Source organism: Drosophila simulans, chromosome X (genome assembly GCF_016746395.2).
Source record: "Drosophila simulans strain w501 chromosome X, Prin_Dsim_3.1, whole genome shotgun sequence".
Taxonomy (NCBI): domain Eukaryota; kingdom Metazoa; phylum Arthropoda; class Insecta; order Diptera; family Drosophilidae; genus Drosophila; species Drosophila simulans.
The window spans coordinates 1,678,576-1,699,637 of NC_052525.2; the positions used below are offsets into that span (position 1 = coordinate 1,678,576).

Consider the following 21,062-nt stretch of genomic DNA (forward strand, 5'->3'; position numbering starts at 1 on the left):
AGTACATACGTTTTCCGTTTACGTTTTTGTGGATACACATCACGAAAACACTTCTTAGCTCAAAAGCCAGGCGAACATAATCCACTGCAAGTGTCCGAACATAAGTTTTTACTTAGCTTTTAGGTATGTGCCCGTGCCTCGTTTTATTTTCACGTACCAATGCGAATATATGGGATATTTTGGCTTTTTCGCACATTTCGTGCCTAATTCGTGTCACGAACAAAGAAACAAATGGTTTACGTATCTCTAGGCGTTGCCTAGACTCAATCCAACGGTTCTTTCCCATAGTGCTCAATGCTGATTGGCCAGAGTTGACCCCTTCTGATAATGAACAGCTTTTTGATTTCTCTGAGCGATCAGCTGTCGTACTCCTGCGTTTTCTGTTCGCCTGGTGTCTACAGTCGATAATCTTGTCCATTTTGCCCGAAATAATTTTGCAGCCATCGAATTCCGACAGCAGATTTCTCGTTGCAATCATCAGGCGAGCATAATCAACAGTAAGTGGCATAGCCTCTGTTTCAACATGGTTCTTAGAGATGTGCGTGTGTCTCGTTTTATTTTCACAACGCAAACAAATTACTAGGGAGAGTGGTATTTGCTCGAGCATGACGTGCCGATTGCGTGTCACGAACGGGGAAACAAGCGGTGTTCACATCTCTTCTATTACTCTTGCTTAAGCTTTGATCTAACTGTTCATATTCACTGAGCTGCGTTCCTATTGGTTCAATGGCGACTGGAAACATGCAATATGCGACCATTTTGGAAAAAGCAACTGTTTATTGATTTTGTGGACATATATCAGCTGGCTACTGGCTACGGGTTTTGGTTTCTGAACTCCAGAAATTCAGTTGAGAATCGCGTGCGAATGCCCGTAATATTTGTTGGCATCGATATTCAGGCTGTTGCCTAGCGTGACAGTCGGCCACACTGGACCTCACATAACATAACCGAAAAATGAACAAATGTTTTAGGTGCCAGCCCCGGATATCGCTTTTCCAGTTCAGCGTGAGTCCATGAGTGTGTTGCCCCATAGGATTCGGATTTTCAATGCCTATTTTACACAGCTACCGCGATGCTATGCCGCAGTGCAACCAGGATGTCCACCGCCACAAGAAAAACCCGTCGTCGGTTTGCCACACAAGCCCGATCCCAAGACGGTGAAGTGTGACTATATAGGACCGCCGGACGCGCAATCAAACCTACGTCCGTACGTACGGCACTACGGCGATGAAGAGACGCGGCTGGCAAGGAGCCTGCGCCTTAAGCGGATCGAGGTGGAGGCATGGAACACGGACTTCTGGACCAAACACAATAAGCGCTTCTACGAGGTACAACCACGACCACTGTGCCATCTCTTTCTAGTCCGCTAATGCCGTCTCTTTCGAATTGGTTCGGTTCACAGGAAAAGGAAGACTTCATCCGCCTGCACAAGGAGAGCGGAACTAGCGAAGTGTCCGCGGACCAGATGAGCCACTTCTACAAAGCGTTCCTCGACAAGAACTGGCGCATCCACATCATGTACAACATCTCCTGGTACCTGAAGAACTTCGACATACTCACCCTGGCCGCCGCAGTCCAGCTCCAGAGGCTTCTGGCGCTGGCCAAGCGGAGATCTTAGGTGCAATATCTGTCGTCCCCATTTCGTATTTCCCAGTTTGCCGTTTGCCATAAGTTGGAATAAAAGATCACGTGCGTAAAATGGTGGCATAAAATTTACTTAGCTACTATTTAAGGGGATGAAAAATACACGTTGTTCGGAGTTAGTTAATGTACTTAAAAGTAATCGCAAACTATTTAAATAAAATAAAATAGAAGTAGGTGTTCATATCCTTATCAGTGTATATATTCAAAGAAGGTTGCGCACGATACACGCAGCGAAAGAAGGATCGCTCCCCATGTAAAGTGGCCGAATATTGAAAGATAACCGCTACAATTATGATAATAATAATAATGGTAAACAGAGGGGAAGGCACACACGCATAAAGTCAAGTTTTGGGTTGGCCATCGGGGCGGTCAGTTTCCTCGCGATAATTGCAATGGTGGTAGTGATGAATGTGGAGATGGTGCTAAAACAAATAAAATTAGGTGCTCCAGCGACTGTGTGAGGGGAGGGGGTCCGAAATACATTACAGGGGTGGTCGTGTCCTAGCAGTAACATTTATATTCTTTCTATGTAGAAACGATAGCAATTATTCAATTTAAACTATAAAGACACTCTCCACTCCCTCCACTTTTGCACTTAAGAGCGATATAAAGGATACGAATTGGCTACAGTGGGCACATATACAAAACTTACAAGGTCATATGCTCTCCACGAGCATATCTGCATATAGCTTATATATATATATATAATTGTATATATGTACACGAACTATAATGCTTAGCGAATCTAGCTACTTGATCAGATACAAGTCCTGTTCCTGTTCCTGTCTCTGCTCCTGTTCCTGTTCACTGGGAGCGACGTGCTCGCCGCCGCTTCTTGCGCTTCCTTTGGTCCTCCGTCAGAGGCTCCTCCCGACTCTAGTTCATCCACTTGCGGCAGTTGGGCGCTCCACAGGCGCACGGTATCTTGTGCGACTCGTCCTCAATGTCGAACTTGTAATCGTACGAGAGCTAAAGAGCAGAATTTAAGAGACATTGTAAGTTATGCTATAGGCGTATCACTTCTGTTTGCGGGACCTACCTCCTCGCCGCGATAGATCTTCCGCTTGGCGAATATTATGATCCGCACGTCGCGATCGACCTCCACTATCTCGGTAACACAGTTGGGATTGCACGAATGGTTGATGTAGCGCGCCAACCCGCCGCTTAGAGTGGCGTCCACCACACGGTCCTCATCCAGCCGGAACATGTAGATGCCACGGTTCTGGGGAATCAGAGATTAGTCAAGGTTACAAGAAAGCATGGTCGCGAAACCCACCTTGGACTCGTACTGCTTCTCGCGTATCTCGGATACCTCGGTGCGGATAACCTCGCCAATGTACTCGATTATCATGGTGTGCTTTTCAATGTCCCGAGCTGCATACAAGCCAAGACCCTGGATCTTAGACCTAAAAAATGAGAGCTTCAGTAATCAGTGGTTATTGACTAGGTCCTAATGTCTTACCTCGCCAAGTAGACGTTGTTGCGCCACTCCTGCTTCATCTTTTTGTACTGGGAGCTCTTCGAATGCACGAACTGCTTGCTGTAGGGGCAGGCCACCTCCCCGGCGATCGCAGCCGAGTTGGCCATCCGCTGCGTGCTGCAGCTGCCGGCCGTGCGTTGCGTATGCGGCTTCCTCCAGACGAGCAGCTGGCGTTGCTTGGGTTCCGTACGCGCAGCTCCAGACGGATTGATGGCTAGCGGGAACTCCAGAAGCGGGTTGCGACCGTACTTGAAGCGGTAGTCAGTGAGCGTCTCAATGCCCGGGAGGCTTTCCAGGATTCGCACAATGGCCGGTTCCGTTAGACCAAATAGGTCCTCGCCACTGATGTGCTGGGGAAATAGCTGCAACCACTTGTGCACCTTACGCAGTCGCGTGATTGGCTGCAGGATCTGCTGCCAGACCGCCGAGGGCGAACTGCCCCGAAACTCGCGCTCCGGCTCCTTGTCGCCGGCGTCCTGCACCTGGATGCGAAACTCGGGCTTGCATCCGGCCTCCGCGATACTGCAAATGTATCGACACCTACGATTGGGTCGTCGCACGCACCAGTAGTAGCGACTCTATGGGGGTGGAGGAGGAGAGTGATTTAAGATTGCTTTTATGAACATGGCGGCCGAACGGCTGGTACTTGTACTTACCACCTTATAGCCAATGGGGTAGATGTAGTGGGGTGTGTGAAAGGCCTCCAGCTGATGCGGCAGCAACTGACCCACGTTCAGGAACGTCATGTTGCCCACACGGAGCAGGTTGCTCAGCTCTGAATAGTGCATGACGGTGGCCACCTGACGGTTTTCATCCCGATCGACGAAAACTCTCCGGTGGACAACCAGGGAGCTCAGTTCATTCTCTGCCACAGAGCCTCCTACTCCGGCGCCAGTCGTGGCGCCTGCTCCTGCTCCCATCGTGATGCCGGCATGAGCATGACCATGAACGCTACAGTGCACGGACTTGTTCTTGTAAAAGACGCACTCCTCGCGAATGGCGCATGGCAGGTGGTACAGGCTGTTGCAGCGCGACTTGAAACACTTGATGGTGGCGCCTAGTTGGTGACATGCGCTACACGCCTGGTTCAGTCCCGCATGCAGAGCTGTCTGGAAGTTCATCAGCGCCCCAGACACCGTCTCGTACACGCCGTTGGACCACAGGGCGCAGTTAAGGTGAACCTGTATGCGAAAGGAAACATTAAGCTGCGATGTAATCAATCATTAGGGTTACAATTTTTACTTACCCATTTATCCACATCGAAGTTAAGCAGTCGCGAGGGTCCATCCGCCTGGCCGTCACCACGCTGATTGCAGAAGACACACTGCCGCGTGTCCTCCAACTGCAGCCCACTGGTCTCTGTTTCCCACACAGTATTATTGACCGGTCCAGCTCCAGTTCCCGCATCAGCAGTTCCGTCCAACTCCAGTCCGGATGACGCCGAGTCCGTGGTGAAGCAATCAGCACTGAAACACTTCACGATGCACTTGCGCTGTGCGGGAATATTTGTGGGGTTGCCCGGTACGCCCTGCGTTTTCTCATCCTCGTCCTCCGGTTCTTGTTTGACCACCATCTCCGCTGGGGCAGTTGAGCTGGCGCAGAAGCTGCCAGGCAAGTCTCCGTTTGATGATTTCACAGCAGAACCACCCGCTGGCTGAAGCAGTAGACTAGCCGCCTCCGCCTGGCCATCCTTTCCGTTCCACTTGAATCTCGCAAAGCAGGCGCGATCGCAAAAGTACACAAAAGGAGGGGGAACCGATTTTCTCGGCAGCATGTCCATCAGTTGGGCCAACCGGGGGAGTTGCTCTTCTAGGGCAGGAACACTGTGCCGAGGAACTCGCAGCCCAGTGGCGTGAACCACATTTCCACAGCTGCGGCAGAGCTTACGCCGCCCGTTGAGGATCTTCCTCAGATGACCGTGACTCACTTGACTCGGTGGTCGCTTGAAGTCGACGTGCTTTTCATCGTCCTGATTCATAAACTGGTCCTCCAACTTATTGCCAATCTTGTCCTCGATGATCTTGCAGGTAAGGGCGGGCGCCAGGTGCAGTAGATTGGCCAGATCCCGCAGCACGCCGGCTATGTTCTCCGAGGCCGAGGCGGGCAGTGCGAGTATCACATTCTGGTTCTTCTGCTGGTAGTTATTATTATTATTGCCCAGCGGTCCCATTCCCAGCTCCATCTGCTGTGTCTTGCGCAGCTCCTCGCCGCAGGATCGAAGCAGTGGAGATACGGGAAAGCGCATGGTCAGCGGATCCTCCGGCAGCGCGACCGGCGACATCCGTCCATGGCAACGGCTGTTTCCATTGAGCAGTATTAGACCCGGATAGCGGGTAAGTCGTGGAAGAGTCGCCCACGCAGCTACGCCCTCGCTCTCCACCAGGTCTACGGTCTCTAAATTGCAATCCTTGACGGCTCCAATGTGCCGCACCAGGCGTTCCCTAGGATTGCGCTCCATATGCGTGGAGAACTCCTGGTCATAAAAATCATTTTGGATGCTCGACATTGGTAGCATCTTTTCTGCTCCTGGAGACTCTGCTGGCGAGGGTGAACGGGTTCCCGCAGATCCACCAACCAGACCTCTACTTCCGCCGAAGCGTTCGCTATCGTACAACGAGGGTATCCCGGGCAGATTGACTCGTCCATAGCGGCCGAGAACGGTGCCATCACAGTCCTCCAGACCTTCCAAATGCCTGCTCAGTGGCCAGCCTCGAGATCCGCCCTTGAGCTTACCGCCTCCAGCCGAAGAGGATCCGGCTGAAGCCGCAGAACTCATTGAGGCGGGCGAACCAGCTCCAGAAGTCTCGTTGCTCCCGATAAGAAAATGAAAGTTGCGATTCAGATGCGGCTCCAGAACTTGAAGCGGCTGCATTTGGCGGATGTGCGTCAGCAACTTCTCGGTAAATGCATCGTGATCCTCTTCTACCTTGGAGAACTTGCGCACTCGCTTCTTGACCATGGGCGAGGAATTGGCTCCAGAACTGGCGCCCACTCCTCCCAGAGTAACCCCTTGTCCGGTACTGGTGATCACATGACCAGCCCCTGATGTCGCGCCTTGTATGTACTGGGTCCCCGGCGGCATTCCTGCCAGTTGGACCATTGCACCTGCTGGTAGTGGACCTGTTAGATCCTTAAGAGCTCCACCAGCTTGTCCGGCGTTCAGATTCGTGCGCCTCGGCTTCTGGACCTCACGTTTGCGGCGCTTCCTTTGGTCGCCAGCCTTGGTTTCCATGGTGGGCACGGGGATGGGGACTACACCCTGTCCAGTAACTGGAAGGGGAATCGTCGCATTTTGTTGTTGGTTCTGGTGTAGTTGCTGCTGCTGTGGATGAACGGCCATATGGAGCTGATGCTGTACTTGCAAATGCATTTGAGCGGGTATCTGTCCAGCGGCGTGTCCGGAGATTTGTCCAGACATCTGCCCAGACAGGTGTCCTTGCATAGTCGCCTGCATTTGCGCCTGCATCTGCACCTGGCCCTGGCTCTGGTTCTGTATGGGTTGTGCCTCGTTCGGGACACCGGATTTCTTTACATAAGTGGCAATCGCTGAGATCAGCTGTACTTTGTCCGGAGTACCTTGTCCAGTCGGAGTTGTTGGTAGAGAGGTGCTTATGGGAATCTCTGCCTGTTGCTGGAGCTGCTTTTCGTCCAGTTGTGGGTGCATGGGGAGCTTGCGTTTTTGGGGCTCTCCAGGCTTGAATGGTATCTTTGTGGTGGCTACACCCCCTTCTAAATGGTTATTGGTCCATTGCGCAGACACAAGGGAACCTCCGGAGTGAGGTGCAACTCCCGCTACAGTAGCTCCCTGTTCCGAATGAGGCGGCGGCTCCGCTTGCTCAGGCAGCGGTTCTTCGCCCTGCTCCATGGGTAGTGATATAGCAACCGCCTTGGGCTTCATCTGCAGTTCCTTTGGAGCCGCTTGCTTGGTGGATATGGATATGGTGACGTTCGATATAGGAGCAGTGGCCATTTCGTAAGGCGGAGGAGGTAGTAGTTCAGCCGGCTTTGAAGTGGCTTCCGTCACTAGTGTTTTAGCAGCAACGGGTCCTGAGATGAACGACGTCTCCTTAGACACAATCTGCACAGTCTGCTTGACTTGGTGGGGAGACGGTTGCAGCTGCTGCGGCTGGTGAAGTTGCTGCTGCTGCTGCTGCTGCGGAGGCGGTGGTGGTGGAGGCGCCTGGTTTTGGCTCTGATTCTGCATAATTGCTGCCGGCTGATCGGATTTCTGCTCCAGTTTTGCCTCCCCTCCCACTCCTGGTGTGGTAATGGCGACCGCAGTAACAGGTAGAGCCGTCGCTGAGGCGATGGCTACCTGTTGGCTGCTTCCTCCGCTGGCTACCGTTGTGGTGGTGGTGGACGTGGCCACAGATCCACTGCTACTACTACTACCTGCCGCCTGCGTGGCAGTGGGCACCGGAGGAATCACCGGACGTGCCAGTTGATCCTCCAAACTTCTGACCTTCCCCATGCTGGGCGCCCGTACATTGATAACCTTGCGGGCGGAAAGAGGTGCCGAAGCTGAGGCGGAACCAACGTGAGCCGACGTGATGCTTATCTGGTTGAGGCTATGACTGCTGCTGTTGTTTTGGAGCAGTTGCTTTAGAAGTGCATTATCCTCCGCTGCCGAGCGTTGGTTGTTCATAGGTGTGGCGCTCACTGCAGGATTGGGTGTGCTGGGATTCGAAGCAGTTGAGGTAGATGTGGCCATTTGAATTTGATTGGCAGACTGATTCTGCACCTGGTTAATAGGCGCCATTGTGGCATTGGCGTTCAAACGCTTCTCCGGCGTGCCGATCTCCTCAGCCCGCTCCTGCTCACTGGACGGAGTACCAATGCTATCCTTCACAACCGCCTCCTGTTTGACCAGTAGCTTTGCCTTAGATTCGCTGCCAACTTCCTCCAACTTGACCACGTCCGGGGCCAGACTAACGCTGAGTTTGGTGGGCGTATTGGCGGTCGTTAGCTTCAGCTGCATTGAAGCTCCCGAGGTAGCAGATCCGGAGGTTGCAGAAGATCCCGCCTTGTCTGCACTCGAATCCTGAATCAAAGCATGATGCATCTGCAGCGCCGCTTGACTGGCCAACGTGGTTGTGGTTATCATCTTCGGTTTTTGTTGGGCCATGGTTGTCTTGGACAGCACCAGGGATATGTTTTTGTTCTGAATGGAGATTATTGGTCGCGTGCCCATCATCGGACTGTTTATGCAGATGGTCCCCGCTGACACGGAAACGGTGGAGGTGGTGGCCAGATCTGAGGCATTCCCCGAAGCCATAGTAAACGTCACGGGTGTACCTGATCCACTGCCTACCGCGGAGATTGATTGGCTTTGAGCAGCCTGTGAATGCTGCTGCTGCCTTAAGATGTTAAAGCTGGGTGGACAATTGAGTGTATTCTTGTCGATTGGCTTAATCACCACGCTGTTGATGTTGGTGAACTCCTCCGGGCCTCCAGTTGATTCCTGGGACTTGCTCTTGTTAAGAATTTTTTGAAGGTTTTCGGAGTAGGCAGTAATCTTTCGGGGCGCTGGCGCATCATCTTCCGAATGAGCCGCAGCTCCCACAGTCGCAGAATCCTGAACCATTGCGTACGTTTGGCTGGGGTTGGTGGTGGTGATGGTCACAATGCTGCCTGTGGGCGGAGCCAGGCCTCCACCGCTGGTCACCTGCAGCTGCTGCTGCTGTTGGATCTGTTGTTGGTGCTGAAGTTGCAGCATCTTCTTGCTTACCACCTTGGTGGCCACAATTTTGGTGTTCGCCGGCTTGATCTGTAGCCCCGAGAACGAGACAATGGTGCCGCTATTTTTTGGCCCGCGTTTGATAAGTTTGGTAAAGTTGTGATGTGCATGAGAATGGACGTGCGGGTGCACCTGCTGACCCCCGCTTTGCTGCGCAGCACTCATTACGGTAGTCACCTGACCGCCCGGCTGCAACAGTTGCTTGCTCTCTACAATCGTGGCTCCTCCGGCTGTGGCCGCCCCACTAGCGCTCATCAGCGGCTTGAGCAGCGGCACCGATATCGTCTTGTTGCCAATCGACACTTTCGCCGTGGTCTGCGTTACTTCCGACAGCTTCTTGGCGTTAACCACCAGCTGGGTTTTCATTTTGGGGTGCAGATTCACCCGGTTTAACAATGTTGTTGTGGGCGTTTGGCTGCCAGTGGCCGTGGTATTGAAGATGTTGTAGTTCGTGTGACCGGATTTCTGTGTGAGAATTGTAGTGGTGCCGGCTCCACTGGCTCCTGCCGTTCCGTTGTTAGCGTTTAAAATAATGGTGGAGGTAGTAGCTCCAATAGGCGTTCCTGCTGGGGTTCCCGTTCCGGTGGAGTTACCCACAGATGTAGCGCTATCCGCGCCGCTGGCTGGCATCAGTACGTAGTCGAGGTCTTCAGGTTTGCCGGAGATTTCAGCATGATCCTGCCCCGAGCCACTGGGCTCGATGGAAATGACGGACGCGGTTGACGATGATGACGAAGCCGAAGAGGAGGCACCCTCCTTTTTGGTAAAGCTGGTAAAGGCTGTGTTTCGGTGTGGCAAAGAGTTAGATTGACTGTTCCTTGGAGTGCTGATTCTGTACTCACTCTGCTTGTCAGCGTCCTCCGCCTTAATGGCACCCATCTCAGTGCCGGAGCCGAAGTTGCACACTATGATCTGCTGATCGCTTGCGTCCCAGACGCCGTCCGCCGTCTCGGCATCCTGCGGCTCCGACGCAGCTTTTACCTGCGCCTTAGCCTGCTGTCCACTCCGCTGGTAGAGGAGCTGCTGTGGCGCGGTGCTCGACGCTTTGGCGGGCAAACTGGGCGCTGGCGTTCCAGTTCCGAGAAGCAGCTCCGTCTTGGCCTTCTTGCGCGTGGGATCCTCCGCCGGAGTGGCGGTGTCGTCGCCGCTGCGCTTCTGCAGGCTGACCGCATTGAAGGCAGCGGCGGCCACGGATGCTACTCTTTCGGGTTTCGCCTTTTCGGCGGCACCAAGCGATGTTGTCACCTTCGGTATATTCATAACAAACACACAAGTGGAAACGCGGAACGCGGGATGCGATGCGCTGCGTTTCGTGGGACGGGAAGGGCGGCGGTCTAGCTAGCTAGGGCTCGCGCGGCCTGCTTTTTTTTTTACCGAGCGAAAACATGCACGATTTGTCAAAAAAATTTTATTTTCGTGTATGCAGAACAGTGTTACCAGACGGTAAAACGACCATTACCCTGAAACGTTCACATCTAGCCCTGGTTTTCCATTTAGAAACTCACCACTTTTCCCATCCCATATCAACATATCGCCATGGCGGTTGCAATCGAATAACGTTTGTACAGCAATAGTTTTTTGTTAGCTTTAGAAGTTTTTAATACATAATATAATTATTTGCCCACGTGCAATATGGGACATTTTCCACTGCAAGACTTAACCATAGTCTGGACAGGGCCGTCCGCTCACTTGACCAATCGGTGGTCTATCGATATATGTTTTTAGCACCACATTTATAAGCTCGATCTGGCAACGGTGGCCGTTGATGCAACACATCTTTGCACAAAAAAATTGTTATAAATAAATAATATATTGTGACATAAACCCACCATGCTCTCAATAAAATTAGCCTCCCAACTCTTTAAGCAAAGCCTTGCGTGTAAGTTGCAGTGGCACTTCCGACCTAGGCCCATCCAATCCGATCACAGTTTACAACAAACCACCTAAACTTTCCTCCATTTGCAGCGGGCAACATAGCCACTGTCAACACAGCCGGTCTTAAGTATTTCGCCCCGCCTATCAAATACCAGAGTAAGTAGTTGCTTTTAAATGTGCACAAAGAAATTAGAGCAATGACTACTTATATGGGAACCCCCAGATGTGGAGCAGCCGGAGAGACCCAAGCTGAGGGTCGTGGAACGCCAGCCCCAGCTACCGCCAAACATTCGTCCGCCAAAGATGCAGAAGCGCCTGCGATACATGCGCGGTCCGGAGATGGTGCACAACACGCTGCTCCACAAGCAATACGCAATCGTGGCCACTGGCGGAGGGCGCCTGCGCTGGGGTCACTACGAAATGATGCGTTTGACTATCGGACGCAAGATGAATATCAATACTATGTTCGCCACATGGCGCGTTCCCGCACCCTGGCAGCCGATCACTAAGAAGGGCCAGGGCCAGCGGATGGGCGGCGGAAAGGGAGCCATCGACCACTACGTGACCCCCATCAAGGCCGGTCGCGTCATTGTCGAGATCGCCGGCAAGTGCGAGTTCGTTGAGGTCAAGCAGTTCCTGCAGCAGGTGGCCAACCAGCTGCCCTTCCAGGCCACCGTCGTTTCCCAGGAGATGCTCGACGAACAGCGAGTCGCCGAGGAGGAGCAGGACCGCCAGAATGAGAACCCCTTTACCATGAAGTACGTGATCCAGAACAACCTCAGCGGCTGCCACCGTTGGCTCTCGCCCGTGGACCACAAGTGGTTCGGCAAGCACCTGTAGACGTATAGCATAAATTAATAAAGCCCTCCCTTCGTTAATTTGTTACGAAACTGTTTCAAGTACTTTTGAAAACTGGGAATATCTTAAAGTAAGTTCGAACTTAGGGCTCGTTGTTCCAAGCCGCGACTGGGCGGCACCCAATTGTGGAGCAAATAAGAAAAACGCCATATGAAGGGAAATGTACGAGTTCTATTGCAAACATTTGTTTAATTTTCCATTTCGTTTACGTGGGTAATATGTAATGCATCATATAATATGTTTTTCTTGCCGTTTCGTTCGCATTATAATAAATGTATAATATTATGCATGTATGCGTGAGTGTATGCTTTGTCGCGGGGTGTGGTGTGTGAGCAATAGCCTTCTCCCACGGACTTCAGTTCTGAAAGCAGAACTTTGACCTGCCGCAGCTCCTCCTCGTCTTTGTCAAGTAAAATCAACACCTTCGTTCATCTAGTCAAGTTTCGGTGATCGGGAATCCGGGATCCGGGATGGAATCAAAGCCGGTGGAAGAGGGCTATAGTGCTGGGATGGGGATTCGTGTGTTTTATGTTATGGGGTCGAATGGATGCTCGACCCTTACCCTTAGCTCGGCTTGTCTAACAATCGGTATCGTACCAGGCAGCCAGGTTGTTGTTGTCATTGGGTGGCGTCGGCATGGCGTCCAAGTCAAAGTTCAATGCACCGGCATCAATCTCGCCAACGTCCATGTCCATGGAATAGGGCGAAGTGGGTGCGCCGCTGGGCGGAATGGCGCCGATGTTACCACCGCCGCCGCTAGCTCCGCCCACAGCTCCACCATTGCCGGGAGCACCGCCAGCACCGCCGCCGCCCACTGGGCTGCTGATCTCCAGACCCTGCATCGAATCTATTGGTAGAGTATCATATCCTGCGAACAAACGAGATGGGCAAAGAATGATGGGGAATATTGTGATTAGTGGAGAGGATTTACAATCTCCGCCAGCCGTCAACTGGCAGATGATGCGACACCTTGAAGTCCTGCAAAAGTGGAATTATTGCTGCTCGCTGTAATCGGGAACTCATCTAAAATGCATCTTTGCAACACACTTATTGGGTTTATGCCGATTCAAACGAAATGCAGACTCCACTCGTACACGACGACCCTTTTACATTAACCTAGAGTATCAAACAACAAAAATCGGTCGTTGAATGCTGCTTAAAAAGAACTAAATACGTCTAAAATACGACACGATATGGACGCGTTATTGTCGATTGGAATTCGTCCTCTGAAACTTGCATGCACACACGCCTTACAAACTAGATACGAGTATATACACGATAAAATATATGGATTGTGGGTGCCTAAAACTATGCGATTATCGCAGGCTACGTGACATGCAATATGAACCGAACTAAAGTTTATTACTGCTCCTTCGTGGAGGAAGACCTTAAAGATATAAGCCGTCTAATGAAACGAAACAGAAGAGATTCATACAAAACAAAAAAATTGCGAAATAATCAAAGAAACGTATGTGTTTCTTTACTATTCACGATCCTTATTTTTTAAGGTTGCACTCTGTGGTTATTCGTGGTGGATCGGTGTTCGTGTGTGTGTGGTGCAAGAATCTTCAAGCTACGTGTAAAGTCCGGAGAGACAGAGATTCTTTTCCAAAATTGAGTGAGCAGGGGAAGTAATCCCTCAAAAGACTGACGTTTATCCCTATTTGTTTCATTCTTCAAGAAAGGAGCTGATTGACATAATTGGCGCCCAACGTCGGGCCTCGGATGCACAAGATTTGGATTTATCGACAAATGTAAGTATACCGCAAATGGAAACGGGCGCGGGTATGGTTATATTCACTTCCTTCGCATGCAGCCGTGGAACTGAAGGGTTTAACGATATTAGGGGGTAACGAGCAAGGATACAGAGATATTGAGATCGAGCGAGGGATCTGGGTGGATTAGGACTTCGCTCACACTGAAGAAACTAAAGTGAGCTTAACGTCTTAGCTTCGATTAACAAGTGCATATTTGAATGATGAACAGACATGATAACGATTAAATGGATGCGGGGTTTTGGGGCTGGTCCCGAGGGTTTTTCGAATTGTCTGAACCTGTTAACGTTTCCGTTGGTTTACTTTTTAGTGGGGTTATGCAGGATTCTTCTTCTTGGGGTGTGGCTTGAGGGGTACGATGGGTACGGTGGGTACGAGGGTCTCTTCTTACGCATATGACATACATACCTTGTTGATGGAATGCGCGACCTCCGTGCGAACTGTGCACGCTGGGCGGACCTTGTCCGTACAGGCCCTCATATGCTTCTTCTGGTCCAAGCATATCCTGTGATCGATCGAATTCGTGTTTGTTTATCGGTTTATCGGTCGGTTTGCGTGATATGTGCGTGATCGTACGTGTGTGGTTGTGTGGTGGATGTATTTTTTACAGTTTCGTTTTCATTTATTTTTTGTTGGGATGGATCAGAAGTGAAAAGTTGTTAGGAAAGAAGAAGACACGCAAACGCCAGTTTGCAAGTGAATGTGAGCGAGAGGGATAGAGATTGGGGTGGGGTGTTCGGGGTATCGGGGCGGCGAGAGCGAGACAGAGAGTGAGAGTCGCGTTGATTGTTGTTGTTGGTGAGATTTTGGTGCAGTGATTATCCGTCATTTGGGTTGTTGTTGCGTTTCATTTACCGTTGCAGTTGTGTTTATAGTGATTTGTTGTTTTGGTTTTACACACACAAAGTAAACATAAAGGAAAAAAAAGAAAAGAACAAAAGTAAAACAAACGTGAATTAATTACAAAATCAAAATTAAACATAAACAAAGAACGCGATGTCGCAGCAAGTATACAAATTGAAATTCATGTAAGTATGTTTTTGGTCGGGTTGTTTTCGAAGGATACGTGGAGGGGGTGAGGTTGGGTTGTGTGGTTTGGGGAGGGTATCAATCAAATATGATCAGAACTAATCGGAATCCGTATTTGTAATCGGCGTTCATCTACAGCTACCTACTTATCGAATAACATATACGGTCTATCGATTGGTGGTTTACAATAAAAAGCAAAAAACCGAACGAAATGAATCCAAATAAAATGGAAATTCAAAAATAGGTTATCGAAATCGTAAGCAAGCGATATATAGGTCGATACTTAATATGGATACCATTATATAATGCTTGACTAAAGTAGGTTCTCTACAAATTTACAATTTTATGTACAGATTTCGCTTCACGCGCTGCATTTCAAATCAGATTCAATGGAACACAAGAGGGGCGTTTAAAAAGCCGGAATCCCGGGGACGTCGAATTTGCTTAGCCTACTTAACACGCACCTGCAGATCGGGACCCATGCCCAGGTCGGCACTGGCCCATATGTTGTTGTCCTCACGCAGCAGCGAGTTGGTCAGCTCTATGGATAGCCGCTTCTTGTAATCCTGCGGCTTGTCCTCACTCATGCGGAAGAGAACGGCGGCGGCGTATGTGGCCACGCCTTCATTGCGCGAGTGCAGGAGATCGGTCAGCGGCCCAGTGGCGCCCTCCTGCTCGATAATCTCGGCGCCCTCCTTGTCAGCGGCGAGCTCACAAAGAACGCCAGCAGCCACGCGCTGAAGTAAGAAAATATTCATAGTATACTTAAGTCACAACAAGATAAACTTCGATCCCACCTGTATGTTCTCGATTTCGTTGAACAGCAATCGTACAAAGATCGGTATTACCGACTGCTGGCGAATGAGTGCCCGGTTGTGGGACTCGCGGGCCAGGATATGTAGCGCCCCCACCGTGCCCTCGACAATCTCCTCCATGCGAACGCCGTCAGCGTATGCGGACGGCTGCTGTGAGCCCGTGGTGGCTATCGAGGAACGTTGCTGCAAGGTTGAAAGTATAATTGACGTCATTACTATTCTAGCCAACTTATGCTTCCACTATTACTAACTCACCCTCTCTGTGTCTTGGAAGGCGCGCATAAGCAGCCGCACTAGATGGTGGATGGCCCCGTGCTCCCGCAACGGGGCGTGATTGGCCGGACAGAGGGCCAAATTGCGTATGAGTCCAATGACGGCCTTGATCAAGGGCCAGCGTGATGGTGGATGCAATAGCTTTACAATCACCGATAGTCCGTAGTTTAGGCGTACGGCATTTTGGGCCAACTCAGAGTCTACATGACGCGAGGTCAAGTGACGTAGGGCACAGACAGCCGGCTCGGTAATTTCTTCACGATCTCCAGCGTTAATAATAGTACGGACGAGGGCGTCCACACCACCCACCTGGCAAACGGTGGCCTTGTTGCGCTGATTGTTGCACGTCAGATTTGAAAGGATACCGGCGGCACAGGTGACCACGTTGACATCGGTCGAGCCCAGAACCTGGACGAGAGATTGGAGCAAAGCTTCGAGGCCCTCCACCTTAGTGGCTGCATCCGACAGATTGCGGAGCGTCCACAAACAGTTTTGCACAAGGCGCGGCGACATGTTACCCAAGTGCATAGCCAGCGCCTGCATTCCACCGGCATCCACGATGGCCGGCTTGTTGCTGGAGCAAACGGAGAGCACTTTCAGTACCCGCGAAGTGGTCCACAGTAGCTTCTCGTAGTCGTAGGAGCGCATGATGCGCACGAGTTCGTTGGGTCCGCCGGAGGCAAGGATTATTAACTTGCTCTCCTGGTTACCATAGGCCAGAATTTGCAAGCAATCTGTGACGATAGCCAGAAACTTGACGTTGTTTCGTTGCAGCAGAGTAACCATCTTCTGAAGCCCACCGGCCAGGCGCACAGCCATCTTAGAGCCATCCTGGTGGAGCAGCAAATTGTGCAGCGTGGTAATTGCATAGAACAGCACACTCTCCACTGGCGAGGAGAGCAACTTGACGAGTGCCGGGATGCCGCCACTCTTGAAGATGGCCAGCAGACCCTGGCGATGGTGTGATAAGTTGTGCAGCGTTCCTACCGCTGCCTTGGTGCTCTCCAGATCGTTGCTGTTAGAGATGGCACGCACCAAAGCGGCTACCATCTGAGGGCTGTTCATAATGGCGTGACGCGAGGCCTCCTTCTTGGACAGCTGGTGGACCATCATGGCGGCTTGGGAAACTACCACCTGGTCCTCATCGTTCAGCAGCTTGATTAACTCGGGTATGGCCCTGGTTGCCAGCTCAGCGTCGTCCTGGTAGTTGATCAGATTGACCACCGCGTGCTTTAGCATTTGCGACGGTTCCGAAAGACGTTGGACTGCCGTCGGCTGTTGGGGATCAAACTGGGTGGAGGGAATCTCAATGCCCTCCTCCAGGGTTTCCGGAAACATGGCAGCACGTACACGTTGGGAGCGCGTCTGGCTCAGCTGCTGGTTCATATCGTCCACTTGGTCTTGTGTGAAATTCTGCGGGAAACCGGTGTCCAGGTCGAACATAAGTGGATCTCCCTCCATCTCCTCGTCCTCCTTGCCCGACAGCGATGGCACCTGGGTCACGGCACCCGAGTGGATGCCGGAGTCGCCCAAGTATGAATTCTGCTGCCACATGAGGGTCTGCTCCTTGGCGGACACCATCGGCGGCAGATCAGGTGGATTGTATTGATTATTATGCGACACTGCAAAAGATTTATTGCAAAACGTTTTAGAGTGAATTGACAAAATATACACTCCAACTTGCATAACTTGAATCCCCGTTGCGTTTCGATCTTTTTCGATCATTTCCATTGCAGCGCAATCGTGTTATAAGACCCCAAAGAATCGGAAATTAAGCGTAAGAATAATTCTTGTATGTTCTTCTTTAACTTGTTAACATCTGTCTACACATTCATGGCAACTTTTGTTTCTTAAAACCTTTTGAAGTGGAAAAACGACACAGTAGAACGGAATACTGAGTGCAGCTCACCATCTACATATAATGCATCGAATTCGGATGCGGGGATGCACACGCTTTAACCCTCTGCAACCCATTTGCATGCGCTTTCCTTTAAGGATGGCCAAATGGGAAACGACAGCGACTGACAGCAAAGTGAGCAGCATCCCAACAGCCGGCGCAAAAAATGCAAAAGGAAAACTTTGAAGCGTGACAAATTGAACGCTGCAGGATATTCCCAGAAAGTTCAGGGCGCTGGGCGGAATGGGTTTGGTGCAGGGGGTCAGATGCTCACACATGAGAGGGTACTGGCAAAAGGATTTGTGGGCGTTTTGTTTGCCACTTCAGTCTTAATTATGCCGTTCCAGGCCCAGCTTTTTGCCTTTGTTGTTTTACTTATGCGCGGACACAGCACGGCCACGCCCCTTCTGTATGCATTCAGAATTTCAAACTTCACTGCTCTTCTCCATCCACTCTGCAATACTACAGTCAAATCTCAATAGATCGAACATGGTGCTGAATTAAAGTGCCTCCATAAAATGTGCTTAGTGAACATCAGCATTGAAACATGCTGGTAACCTATGGACCAGATCTCCAAATGTGGTCTGCTTGTTCACCAAAAAGGTTTAGCCCACAGTTGATGAATTGTGTTCGCTATAAGCACATCCGACTGTAATACTAAAATCGCATTTCGTTTCATTTCCCAAATCGATTAAGCGCTTTTTCTTCGCCGTATCCCTCGAGTGGGCCACGCACTTGAATGGAGTACTGTGTTGGGATGAAGGGAGCGGGCGGAGCCTTTAATTGCATGTTGCCGCTTACTAATTAAATTCTGCACAGCAGCAGCATGGCCAGAAAAAAACAAAGGCAGAAGCCAAGGAAAATGTGCAGCCAACTCGAGTGCGAATTCGGGAGACGGGGTACGAGAACAAGGTCCCCGGAGAAGAGCAAGGAGCGAGGGCGAGTGGGTGGCGTGGGTTGGAGTGCCACGTGCAAGTACACGAGTCCTTGAATGTGTATGTGCGTAAGTGTGTAGCAGGGGGAGGGAATAGAGTTTCAAAGGATAGCGAGCAGCGGCCTACACACGGGGGTTTAGGGGTTGTATAGCAATTAGTTGAAAACTAAACTGAATACTTAATAGTGGTCGAATTGAAAGGCCACTTCCTAAACGGCTTTGAACTGTTCACTACTGTCGTCCTAGATATTGACATTCCTCGACTTTTTGTGGCAAAAGTGATGGGAGTTCAATGAATCAGCAAGCCAACATGCATTAACGAGCTCCTCCCCTTGGATGAAGGCCTCTCCTGCGCCCCTGAGAGATTCACCAACGCACTTTGCAAATCAAGTGTCAAAAAGGAATCTTCTTTCCTACTCCGTTTGCTGCGTCAGCGGAAAATTGTAAATTTCCAACTCCGAAGTAGAAGGGAGAAGAATTTCTGATGAATCGGATAAGAGCACAGGGCGCTGGTGGTTGATGGCCGAACAGAAAAAAGATCATCAAGCATTACAAGTATGTAGATGTACACAAATTATTCGTCTGGGGTGGATGGATATAGTTGTTACCCTGTATACTGCAAGCAGCCCACAAAGGGAGCATCAGAAACAAATGGCATAAGCAAATACTTTATGTCACATTTGCCAAATTTGTCAAAAACAAGCATCGCTCCCTCATTTAACGTTGGAGAGGGGTTGTTATTGTATAGCGATACGGGGATAATTGTTTCACAGATACAATGCGCTGTTGCATCCCCTTCATAGGGCCATGTACTCTGACTATTTATCCTAAATGTTCTAGACTCTAGAGCTACCATGACTTAATTGCGTCCATTGAAACGCTATATCATCTCTAATTTGATGAAATCGGATCCTGTATACAACTGAATTTGGACGGGGTATACTAAAGCCCAAGATGGAACACAGTTAACTTGGATGCTCTTTGCATACTCCCTGGAAGCTGGGAAAGGGAAGAGTACCGCTGCTGGAAATACTTACTGGTTCGATTCTGGGCTGGCATGTAACTCATCTTGGTGATTGAGGCGCTTTACACCACACCTGCAAGAAAGAGACGGAGAGTATATGAGTAATGTGCTGGACAGTCAATAACATGGAGTTCGTGTGTTACGGATGTAGACCACGAAACTCCACTAAATGGGGGCCCCGGAAAAAACGGCTTCATGTGTTTGCAGACTGCCAACAGACGCAGATATCGTCCGCTAGTCACCTATTCTAGTCGCTGGTCTTTTTCTTTAACTCATTTTTTAACTCATTTCCGCTTTGGGATGCCGCAGCATAATACGAAATATGCTGCGTATACCAAACAAGCGCACTAACACATTCTCACGCAGGTAGAACGGGTATTTGTGGATGTGTGTGTGTGTCTACCTGCCGAAGACTTTGGCCACGAACCTTGAGTTATTTAATTACTTTGTTTAGCACTCTTTCAAATCTGATGCACTCCACCAAAAAAAAATGGATTTTTCACTTCTCTTGAAAAAGGCGCTGCGGAAAATGCGACCGACCAGCACGCTCGTTTAAACGGAACAGAATCCAGATGCGGAGAGCGCAAAGCAAAGCAAGGCACTTGCAACACCGCGCGTGCGGAGTGCGGGAAAGGGACAGGGAAAGAGACTGGGAGAGAAAGTAAAGGGCCGCAGCAGTGCAGCATACAAATGCAGTGCTGCGCAGAGTTGCCACACATCCGAACGATTGTGCATACACACACACACTCGCGTAGGCAGCTCAGAAAGAATCCCAACTCCATTTCAGTTGTCGATTAGATAAAACACCTAACGATAAGCCCGCCTTTAGATTCGAGGAAAACGATTTCCTGTCTGCGGCATTGTTTACATTCCAGCGAGCAACAAACAAGCGCCCGATTTACGGGGGAGAATACATAAAAATGCCGTTTGTGTGTATCCAGCTCATACACACACACATACACAAACGCACATACATCCAGCAAACCCCTGCACGCCCCCGCGCCTACTTGTTTGCCCTGACTTTCCAACTTTCATGCCACACAGAAACTTTGGCTTTCCAAACGGATTCACTGCCGACTATCAGTACTCACCGCGTCCAAGGAATTTAAGTCTGCTTTAGAGCAGGATTTATTTATTTAAAACGCTATAAGAAACAAAATAACAGCGAATTGTCTGCTCGAGAAAAACTGTGTATATGGCGACGAAACCCAACTAGCGATGGCCTGCTGCTGCCCCGATAACTCGATGGGCACTGTGCGATAGGCCAAAGGAATTTTTCAAATTTTTTTTTGTTCTGAGAACACAAAAATCCCACGATATTTGTATAGGATTTCATCCTTAAGAAACTCAATTCACAATATTTATAATTTAGGCAAGGCGAGTGTATTTCTAGTTCATGTCATCATGTTATCTCGAAATTGTATAAACATTTACTAACACAAGCAAGCACCTGAGTGTACATGTGGGTGTATGACAACACAGGTACGAGCAAAAACTATTGTTTTTCGGCGACAAATTGAAGAAATATTTATGACTTCACTATTACTTACCGCTTCGAAAGTAAATTTATCTGCTCAAAGGCAGGTTGCCGCAATTTTAACGCACTTAGATATTTAAATTCGACAAAAATCCCCGACTATGAAAACTGTGTATATGAGCGCAGAACCGATAACCGATAACTTCTCTACCGCCGGTGGCTGCCAACTTGCTTCAAAATAGAA

At 50.1% G+C, this 21,062-nt stretch overlaps 4 protein-coding genes across 8 annotated transcripts; 2 read left to right on the forward strand and 2 right to left on the reverse strand.

The window, feature by feature from the left end:
• Nucleotides 1-844: 844 nt before the first annotated feature.
• Nucleotides 845-1,827, forward strand: LOC6724892 (COA8 family protein CG14806, mitochondrial). The gene is made up of 3 exons (XM_002105894.4): nucleotides 845-1,005; nucleotides 1,065-1,328; nucleotides 1,403-1,827. Exons 1-3 carry the CDS (start codon nucleotides 955-957, stop codon nucleotides 1,616-1,618), a joined length of 531 nt encoding a protein of 176 aa, XP_002105930.2. The 5' UTR covers nucleotides 845-954; the 3' UTR covers nucleotides 1,619-1,827.
• Nucleotides 1,695-10,339, reverse strand: LOC6724893 (histone-lysine N-methyltransferase trr). Of its 2 annotated transcripts, XM_039296741.1 has the most exons (7): nucleotides 9,704-10,339; nucleotides 4,371-9,640; nucleotides 3,781-4,305; nucleotides 3,107-3,702; nucleotides 2,921-3,050; nucleotides 2,684-2,866; nucleotides 1,695-2,613 (listed from the first exon to the last, which is right to left on the reverse strand). In XM_039296741.1, exons 1-7 carry the CDS (start codon nucleotides 10,119-10,121, stop codon nucleotides 2,521-2,523), a joined length of 7,215 nt encoding a protein of 2,404 aa, XP_039152675.1. In that variant the 5' UTR covers nucleotides 10,122-10,339; the 3' UTR covers nucleotides 1,695-2,520. The 2 variants fall into 2 exon arrangements, with proteins under 2 accessions (XP_039152675.1, XP_039152674.1); XM_039296740.2 differs by having other exon boundaries at nucleotides 4,371-10,339.
• A 232-nt stretch (nucleotides 10,340-10,571) lies between these two features.
• On the forward strand, nucleotides 10,572-11,626 carry LOC6724896 (39S ribosomal protein L16, mitochondrial). The gene is made up of 3 exons (XM_016173304.3): nucleotides 10,572-10,740; nucleotides 10,827-10,892; nucleotides 10,960-11,626. The coding sequence occupies exons 1-3, from the start codon at nucleotides 10,692-10,694 to the stop codon at nucleotides 11,574-11,576; spliced, it is 732 nt and encodes a 243-aa protein (XP_016037730.1). The 5' UTR covers nucleotides 10,572-10,691; the 3' UTR covers nucleotides 11,577-11,626.
• A 119-nt stretch (nucleotides 11,627-11,745) lies between these two features.
• Nucleotides 11,746-21,039, reverse strand: LOC6724897 (armadillo segment polarity protein). Of its 4 annotated transcripts, none has more exons than XM_016173125.3 (7): nucleotides 20,892-21,039; nucleotides 19,355-19,414; nucleotides 15,469-17,108; nucleotides 15,196-15,396; nucleotides 14,863-15,135; nucleotides 13,778-13,874; nucleotides 11,746-12,462 (listed from the first exon to the last, which is right to left on the reverse strand). In XM_016173125.3, exons 2-7 carry the CDS (start codon nucleotides 19,383-19,385, stop codon nucleotides 12,173-12,175), a joined length of 2,532 nt encoding a protein of 843 aa, XP_016037733.1. In that variant the 5' UTR covers nucleotides 19,386-19,414; nucleotides 20,892-21,039; the 3' UTR covers nucleotides 11,746-12,172. The 4 variants fall into 4 exon arrangements, with proteins under 4 accessions (XP_016037733.1, XP_016037734.1, XP_016037735.1 ...); XM_016173126.3 differs by lacking the exon at nucleotides 20,892-21,039 and adding an exon at nucleotides 20,433-20,594; XM_016173127.3 differs by lacking the exon at nucleotides 20,892-21,039 and adding an exon at nucleotides 19,769-20,000.
• Nucleotides 21,040-21,062: the final 23 nt, after the last annotated feature.

Coding starts and splice junctions, on each gene's coding strand:
- LOC6724892 (XM_002105894.4), top strand. CDS start 955: ATGAACAAATGTTTTAGGTGCCAGCCCCGGATATCGCTTTTCCAGTTC. Junction 1,006..1,064: donor TATCGCTTTTCCAGTTCAGC/GTGAGTCCATGA, acceptor TATTTTACACAG/CTACCGCGATGCTATGCCGC. Junction 1,329..1,402: donor ACAATAAGCGCTTCTACGAG/GTACAACCACGA, acceptor TTCGGTTCACAG/GAAAAGGAAGACTTCATCCG.
- LOC6724893 (XM_039296740.2), bottom strand. CDS start 10,121: ATGAATATACCGAAGGTGACAACATCGCTTGGTGCCGCCGAAAAGGCG. Junction 3,051..3,106: donor AACAACGTCTACTTGGCGAG/GTAAGACATTAG, acceptor CTCATTTTTTAG/GTCTAAGATCCAGGGTCTTG. Junction 2,614..2,683: donor AGATCTATCGCGGCGAGGAG/GTAGGTCCCGCA, acceptor TCTGCTCTTTAG/CTCTCGTACGATTACAAGTT.
- LOC6724896 (XM_016173304.3), top strand. CDS start 10,692: ATGCTCTCAATAAAATTAGCCTCCCAACTCTTTAAGCAAAGCCTTGCG. Junction 10,741..10,826: donor CTTTAAGCAAAGCCTTGCGT/GTAAGTTGCAGT, acceptor CTCCATTTGCAG/CGGGCAACATAGCCACTGTC. Junction 10,893..10,959: donor CCCGCCTATCAAATACCAGA/GTAAGTAGTTGC, acceptor GGGAACCCCCAG/ATGTGGAGCAGCCGGAGAGA.
- LOC6724897 (XM_016173125.3), bottom strand. CDS start 19,385: ATGAGTTACATGCCAGCCCAGAATCGAACCA. Junction 15,397..15,468: donor CCTTCCAAGACACAGAGAGG/GTGAGTTAGTAA, acceptor TCAACCTTGCAG/CAACGTTCCTCGATAGCCAC. Junction 15,136..15,195: donor ACGAAATCGAGAACATACAG/GTGGGATCGAAG, acceptor TTCTTACTTCAG/CGCGTGGCTGCTGGCGTTCT.